The 8,315-nt window shown below is 36.8% G+C and overlaps 1 protein-coding gene across 1 annotated transcript in view; it reads left to right on the forward strand.

The window, feature by feature from the left end:
- Positions 1 to 1,540: 1,540 nt before the first annotated feature.
- LOC103775975 (DNA annealing helicase and endonuclease ZRANB3-like) overlaps positions 1,541 to 8,315 on the forward strand; it is a gene marked incomplete at its 3' end in the record, with an annotated part of 30,886 nt that continues 24,111 nt past the window's right edge. The window contains exon 1 of the mRNA XM_008943454.1: positions 1,541 to 1,692. Coding sequence (XP_008941702.1) covers positions 1,541 to 1,692 — 152 coding nt within the window. The remainder of the gene's footprint in view (positions 1,693 to 8,315) is intronic.

Genomic DNA, 8,315 nt, shown 5'->3' on the forward strand with positions numbered 1-8,315 from the left:
GGCCCCTGGCGCCCCGTGCCGCGCGCGGCCCGGACGGTGCCCGGAGGAACCTGCTCCCGTCGGCGGTGGGCTAAGGGGGCTCCTGGAACACGGGCTGTTAGGGGATGTCTGTGGAATTCCGCTAGAACAGAAGCCCAAGCTCTTTCAGCTTGGGGGACAGATGGATGGAGAGATAGATGGAGGGAGGGAGGGAGGGAGGGACAGAATGCAGTAGTGCGGTTATAGCTAAATTCTCTTCACTGAAGAGAATGTAACCTCAGCTGCAAGAACATATATCAAGTTTTGTAGCTAGAATTTCATAAGCAGAATTCTTTAGTCTTACAGAGATGCTGCTCTTTAACTGTGGGATATAGTTTTACCTGAATAAATCTGTTTGGTTTACCTGCTCACAAGTACTCCATGTCATTAGAAGCAAATTCCGTTTTGCATAATCATGCTTTATCATGTTGATTAGTTTAACCATTTGCATTGTCCCCAGGTCTCTCTTACTTTGTAACCAGTCAGTGTCAAAAAAGAGGTTACATAGTCCTGCACATGCTTGATGTGAATGTCTGTTTAGCTCAGCACGTTTCTTGTTGTGAATATAATGGTTCGTCCCAGCAAATCATATCTGACTTCTTCTAAGTTGCTTCAGAAATACATCAGTATCAAAAAATCTGAGTGCAATGCGTTCAGAATTTTGCTGTCAGATCTGGTGCTACAATAACTACTGTTAATTTAGAAACCGTGTTTTCCTGATAATCTTGGTTCCTGTGATCATTAAGGTAATTCTGCCCATCACCCAGGCCACAAATCCAAAATAATTAGGTAATGCTTTGATGTAAAGGCTTGTTGCTTTCCTCATGTTTAGTTAGTGCACTGCTATTGAGATTTTTAACCATTTGTTTGTTTAGTTCAAGTCTATTGAAGTCATAAGAGAACAAAAGCTAGTATTTCTTCTCTGGCCCTGTCCCTTTGGACAAAAGTGCATGAAGAATCCACATTTTCAGTCTGAAGCACAGTATGGCAGTTGTCGTTAATTCTGTTGTTTAAGGCTGTTTGTTTGTGAGGGGAATAAAGTTCTTTACTTTTTTTTTCTTTTTTTTTTCTTTTGCCCAAACTGGGTTTATTTTTCCTTTTTTTTTCCCGATTTGATTCTTAGGATTAAAAATATTAGAGGACTATTATCTCCATCATCAGGAGGTTAAATAGCCTTTTTGTCCTGTAACTTTTCTGAACAATGTTTACTGGAAGAGTTATATTACAATGTCTGTAATAACTTTCATCCATTAATAGTGAACTTTCTAAGTAACTATAGTGATACATGCTAACCTCTTCATACTGGAATAGTTAGAATATTTTATCAATACGGAGGTGGTGGGCTCTTCATCATCTGCAGAGTTTTATGCTTTCTAGGGAGACTTCTCAAGACTTGAGAAAAAATTGTGTGGAGGCTGACATTTCAAGATGGAGTGGTGATTATTGTTCCATGAAGCTTGTAGTGCAAACCTGTCTTTTAAGTAAAACATCTCTTTTTCATTTTGTTTCCCTTAGGTTCAACATGGCTAGTACATTCCAGGAAACACCTACACATGAAGCTCCCTCTTCAGAAAATGTTGATGCTATGCTGTCCTTTCTACCTGAAAGACTAAGAAAGAAACTGCTTCCTTTTCAGGAGAAAGGCATCATATTTGCACTTCAGAGAAGTGGCAGGTAATATCTTTATTTTATTATATGCTAAAAATAATTAGTTTGGGTAAATGTTAGTTTTTATGAAGGCTATGCAATACCAGTAGCTCTTTGGTGAGTTATGTTACAGAAATCTTTCATAAACTGTAAGATAACATGGTTTAAAATGAGGGGTTGTTGTTTGGTTGGTTGGTTTTTTTTTCCCAGAGTATGAAGAAATGTGTAATAATGCATTATGTGAAAGATGATTGCAGCATCAAAGATCTCCTCATGTAAGAGGAGGTTGATATTAGTAGAACCAGCCTTTTTGTCATGTAAATACGGAATTCTTAAGATAAGTTAATTCACATTTGTTTCTTTAGTTCTTAATGGCGTGGTAGAGCTGTTAAGAGGATGACTAACAGATCTTGATGCATCTGTGTGATATTCTATTTTAAACTTGGTACAATTCTGGCATGTCATCAGGGTGTTCTGGAGCTCACTGAGCTGCAAGAGCGGAGCAGAAGAAGCCTTGCAGAGTGCTCTGTTAGCAAGAGTAGCAACTGACAGAGCAGGCATTCAACAATGAAGTACCTAACAAATCAGAAAAATAGTTTATTCAGCAGAGGCTGGAAATATTTTGCTGAGTATGAGCCTGTTACTGAGTTACAGGGGCAAAGAGGAGGGAAGGGAAATTCTATTTCCCTGTTTATAATTTTAGAAGATTTAGGCAATTGCAACCTAAAGCCATTAAACCACTATTGCTCTTTTGGAAAGTACTGACATTTCAGAGATCTGGCACAAATGAAATTATTTTAGCTTAGGTTTTAAAGAAGGATGAAGTTTGTTTCTCATAATTTCATCATCTTGCTCAGACCTAGAGGGTTAGACCTTAGGGTTTAAGGGGATTACTTGCTAACATTTGTGATATTGTCTCAGCAGAAAAGAAGTGTGCATCCCTTTCTCTAAAGGTGAAAAGTTGGAAGCAAAAAGTTTATTGTCAGTTCTTGCAATTCTATGGAACTCTTGAACAATTAAAATTTCCTCTGCAGTTTTTACCTTTAATTCTATTCATTTGGCCAGAAAACTTCAGCAACTATAACATCACGGTTTTCAGGGAACGAAGCAAGCCATCTATTTTCTGCTGCCAGACTAGGTAGCAGAGTAGAAAGATTAGCCCAGCCATCCATCCATCAATATGCAAGTGTGAGATTTAAAAAGCTTTATACTGTATTTGCATTAACTTGTCTGTGGCTACTGTTGATATTAGGCACTTCCCTCCTGCACAGCCTGGCTGTGAGAAGGAGCGCATACAGTTTTAATGGGTCATAGACAGCAAAGTCTACAATGGAGCTGAATTTGATAAATCCAAAGCTCTTGGCTTCTGTATCTCAGTTGATCTGGCTGTAATAAGGGGCAGTGAGGTTTATATAGTATGCAGTTCAGGTACATTTGTATATACAAATAGGGGAAATAACAGAAATAGTGGAAGCTATTGAATGTGTGTAGTTTCTTTAACGTTAATTATTGTAGGTTAGTGGATGTATTTGGAAGTAGGGTAATCTTATGCAACCTATTATGCCATGAGTATTTGAAAAGGTTTGGAATACCTAGGCTAATGACTCCCTCAAGGAGGCAATTTCATTGTTTTTCTTAGGGTTATGGGCTTTATGTTGTTTTCCTTTTTTGAAACCCCTCTCTGACAAAAGACTGAGTAATATGGCACCTGTGGTTTTACTGTGGAATGCATGGGAAAATATTTTCATCCTGATTGCAAGAAATCTCTTTCCTTGGCATAGCAAATTCTGTATGTTAGCTGGGTCAAACTGAGGATTGGTGTGCACTCTCAACCAGCCTCTATATAAAGTAAACTATATTAAGTCAAACTTCCCTGAGGAGCGTTTTTTTAAATCTGTCCCTTGCTCAGGCAGATCTAATTTTCTTTCTGTCCCAAAACAGAGAACAAAAGCTTCTGCTCCTTGTAGCTGAATTTTCTTATTACTTTGTCAGCCCTTGGCTCACCCAAGTCTTTCCGTGTTGGGTACTTTGTAATGATTTAAGCCTTCTTTTAGTATTCCCAGTGGTATATTTTAGCAGGGTCTGGTACTTTTCCATAGAAGTGTCTTTTCTAGTTTTATAAATATATAAACATGGGATTTGAAGTAAGCAGTATGTGCATCTCAGCTTCTCTTTCTTCTTTCCCTCAGGCTATGCACTCTGTCTGCAGTCATCACTTAATCCATACTTCGCTGTAGTCGAAGGAAACTGGTGTAGAGAAAGCACTGTAATATTGGCTGAAGAAATTAAACTGGTCTCTTATTAATTCATTATCTTAGGTTAGACAAGGATCCAATGTGAAAAAGAACTTACTGTTAGAACAAACTTTTATTTCTTTCATGGAAGGGGCTGGGAGTAAACTATTAATTCCTTTGTCTTTACCCAGAGCATAAAGTAAGTATGCTGCTGTGATTTTTGGTTTTGATCCGTTAATAAAAGTAATTACTAATTAGTAAAAGAATCAAAACCTGTTTTTAGTAGGTGCTCCAAAGGCATCATCTAGACTAACAGAAACTGCCCAATGCTTTTCTAGGAAATAATAATTCTAAAGCAAACAAGACAGCATATAGTCCAGAATATGCTAAGATACCTTTTAGCTTACAGCAGATAACTGCATGGCTGCTTATTCCTTAATAGAGATTATTCTTCAGAAGTGCACTTGGGAATAGGTCCCCATGGCTGGAAACAGCATTTGGTCTTTACTTATAACCTCAATCATTAATGTGCAGAAAAGATAGGTGCACACAAATTCTGTCCTCGAAAACTGTTTTGGTTTAATGTTTTTCTTTCATAAGAAAAATGTAGGTTACTTTTAAGAACAGCATGAATACATATTTATTTATGTATTTATTTATATGTGCTTTAAACTGTCTCTTAAATAGAAAGCAACAAACTTTGTCCCTTACAGGAACATAAATTCCTAGCAATGGGCTTAGGAAATCTGTAGGGTCCTTAGGGTCAGTTGTGTGTACTCTGTTGGGATGTGGTGGTGAGCAGTTCTCTCCATTTGCTCTTTACTGGTTGTTAGTCATAGTTTGGGCAGATACAGACAGTTCCCCATTTGCTAAGAGGTCAGGGTATCCTAATAGGAAGTGAGGAGGCATAACTGAAAACCTTTAATTAAAGATGTCAACTTGCTTATTTGGTTTAGTTGTACCAAGCAACAGAGTATAATTTTCAGGCCCATGTCAAACTGATGAAGTGTGCAGGAGAAGGGTGACTTAAGAATGAGGGCCTAAACATCATTGCAAAGTCACCAGCCAATGGTCAGGTGGTAGTGAAGAGGTGGCAGTGCTGAAGAGTAATACTCTGGAAAAAGTGTTAAAAGTTAGCAAAATATTCAAGATGCAGAAATATGTGGGCAAGAGGCTTGATTGGACTGATAAGGATTGTATTCAATTTCTTCTGAGCCCACATCTCTCTTTGGGTAGGAAAGATTTTTACTGGAGCTGTTCACTGACACAGTACTTGGAAACTCCCAATCTCTTCCTATCATGTATTCTTGGATTATAGCCTCTCTTTGTAGAAGCTTTGGACATGTGTCCTGTATTGCAGTTTGCTCACCTGAATACACTGTAGAAGTCAGAGCATGCTACAGTTTTGAAAGTTCTCTCTCTTGCTGCTGGGTAACATGTACAAACTGTACCACTGAATGCTTTATCTATTTATAATAAAAGCTATCAGCATGTGATGTGCGAACATCATTATTTAGCATTGCTTGTCTTGTTGACAGTATCTGAAGAAGATGCCTTCAGACAGGCATATCTTTTTTTTTTTTTTTTTTTTTTTTTTCCTGGAAATGTTGGCAGAAAATTTGTTTAAACTGGCTTGCTTGGGAATGCAAAAGAGGACTTGGAGATATTTATCATTCATGAAATGAGCTTTTCCATTGTAATTCTGTGCTCAGACAGTTTTACTGGGCTAATTTATTTTCCTGCTGTGTTTTGGTCTGTTACACAAGGTTCAAGTGCATTAACATTTATTTTCTGGAAAACAAAAATCGAAAGGTTGAAATGCTTATTTGTACAGTTGCCAGGATCTGTATTTTACTCCAGTGTTGATTTCTAGATAATTTTTGCTTTTTAATGGTATAAGTTTTAGAAGTAATACGTTATATGTTCTAGGGCATATGATTTTTAGTTTCTTATACTTTCTCATATATGTTGGTTTAATGTTGTTTAGTGAGTACAGATAAGGTAAAAAAGAGGTAACTGACAGTGGATGGCAGTAACTTGGCATGCAGACTTCCTATGTGGCATTAAGAGCTATCAGTTTTAATGGAATGGTATTTGTTTTGTTAGACAGTAATTTCCTAGAGTAAGAAAAAGTTGTATAGTGTTTAATGTTGTTTTGGCTTGTAGGCTACAGAAAATCATTATGGTAGTGAGCTCATTAGAGGATGGAGGCGAGTGTCACCCATTGTGGTGAGTCAGTTGCCTGCACTTCAGAATAGCAAATTTTCTTCCACTGCCTGTTTCTCATCTGTAGCAGGCTGCACAGGAGAAACACATAGTTTATTCCTTGTTAATTAAAACAGACTTTTAGTTCAAAGACTATTAGTCTTCATAGAAATTGTCTCCCTCCCACCCTTAAGGTAGACCAGAAAAACAGAGGCTCAGATCAAAATTTCCTCAAAGCTTATGAACACAGATAAAAGATTCTAGCTTCAGTTCCTCACTGGAAAGGTGGAATAAAGGTGGAAGTCCTGAGGTTTTAGGTTGAATCACAGAAATGGTAGCTCTTGGGCAGGAACTAAATGGAAATGTTTAGATTTCCCAGGCACAGTATGGCCCTTTGTAGGGTCAAGAATTTCTGATATAAGTAGTATTTAAAATCTTGGGAAGATTTCTACATTAATTTCTTTAATTTTCCAGGATGGTGGCAGGAAGGACTGGTGAGAATGCACAGAAATTGAGTCTAGATATCTGCACATCACAGCAGACTTTTTATTTCTTTTTCCCCCTTGAAACTCAAAATTCTCAAGTTCCCAGAAATCCTTATTCTGAATCTGACGTATCGCATTCATCCTGCCTTAGCCTAAAAAAACTACCCCACAGTTTGCATGTCCGTTGTGTTGTCCAATGTGTCTTTGGATAATTTTTTTTATTTTAATCTTGAGAAAGGAGGTTAAGCTTTCTTTGTCTAGACTGAACTAGGTAGCCTGAGTCAGGTAAATTCTTCTGTCTTAGCTGTTGAGTAGTTTGAAAGTATTATTTCTGTTTGAGTTGAGTGTCTAAGGCAGTTAGAGTTCTACCTTTTGGAAGCTGATAAAGTGAGAAAAAAATGTTCAGTCTCTGTTTGCTTCCAGGCACATTTTAGCTTGTGGTAGAGCAGAAAGTCCTTTTCTCTTACGCTTTTACGTATCTTTCCCTTTTATTTCTTTTGTCATTTTTACTGAGTTTGGTTCTTTTTACATTGCTTTTATGTCATAGGTTGCTGCAAGTTTATGTTGTGATTAAATGCAAGACCAACTGCTATTTACCAGTGTCGGGAATCATTTATTTTTTTCAGAATCAGCTACATGTTTTAAAGGGACACTTCTCAAAAATATTTTGCAGCCTACTGGTGGATTGTTCCCCAATATTATTTATCAGTATTTCTCTTCTGAAAGGTGTAGAATCACTCTTTTAAGTTGAATTTTGCTTTACTGTTTTTGTCTCTTGTAAGTCTTCACAGCACTACAGTCTTTTAAAAGTTTCCTTAACATCATAGTTTAGCTTTGGCAAGTAGAATACAATTTTATTTATGTAGTGAGACATTAACTGTCTATTTCTAAAGGAAGAAAAATTTAGCAAATTGTTGACATGGAGAATTTGTATTTTATGGACTTACAGATACTTCATAATTATCAGTATAAATAAATGGATATAAATACTGATAATATTATGAGATTACATGTTGAGTGTTTATACTCATAGTTATCAGTATTTATGGAGAACACTTATAAGAAGAGGTTTTCTCCAAATTTGATTTGTGTTCTGAATAAGCTGCTGGAAATGTTAGTGAGCATTCTGGCTATTTCCTTGTGAGCACATAACAATGACTATCTAACATTCTTATACGCTGCAGCTAGGGATGTAGAACTGGTATGACCACCAAACAAAATACTCTTTAATGACTCAAAATTTTGTAGTGTCACCTGTTGTGAGACTGGAGTTAGTTTGAATTCTTGTTAAACTTGTGACCATTTCGCTCTGAAAATGGAAAGTTCAGAGTTTAACATGAAGAAGACAAATTCAAAACCAGACAAGGTGCAGATAAGCATAGTCTCTTTTGGGATATCTACTTCTTCTCTCTCATTTTATCACAATGAGTTTCATAGATGATAAATTAGTTAAATTTGCATGTTATAAAATAAAGTTCCTTGCACTTTTTTTTTAGTCATATGTAGGAATATTTCTATGAATATTTCACTTTAATTTTAACTTGTACTTGTTGACTTGCAGCATCAAATGCCATCAACAAGTGTCTTCATTATTTGTAGGTCTTCAGATCAGAGACAACTGGGAATGAAAATAATTGTAACTTTTTGGTGTGATTTCTGTCTCTAGTGACAGTAAATTGTAGTTGGATAGTCTGAAAGAGATGTTTGGAACAAGGCATAATTCTCC

The sequence above is a fragment of the Merops nubicus genome, unplaced genomic scaffold (assembly GCF_000691845.1).
Source record: "Merops nubicus isolate BGI_N331 unplaced genomic scaffold, ASM69184v1 scaffold14277, whole genome shotgun sequence".
In the NCBI taxonomy this organism is placed as follows: domain Eukaryota; kingdom Metazoa; phylum Chordata; class Aves; order Coraciiformes; family Meropidae; genus Merops; species Merops nubicus.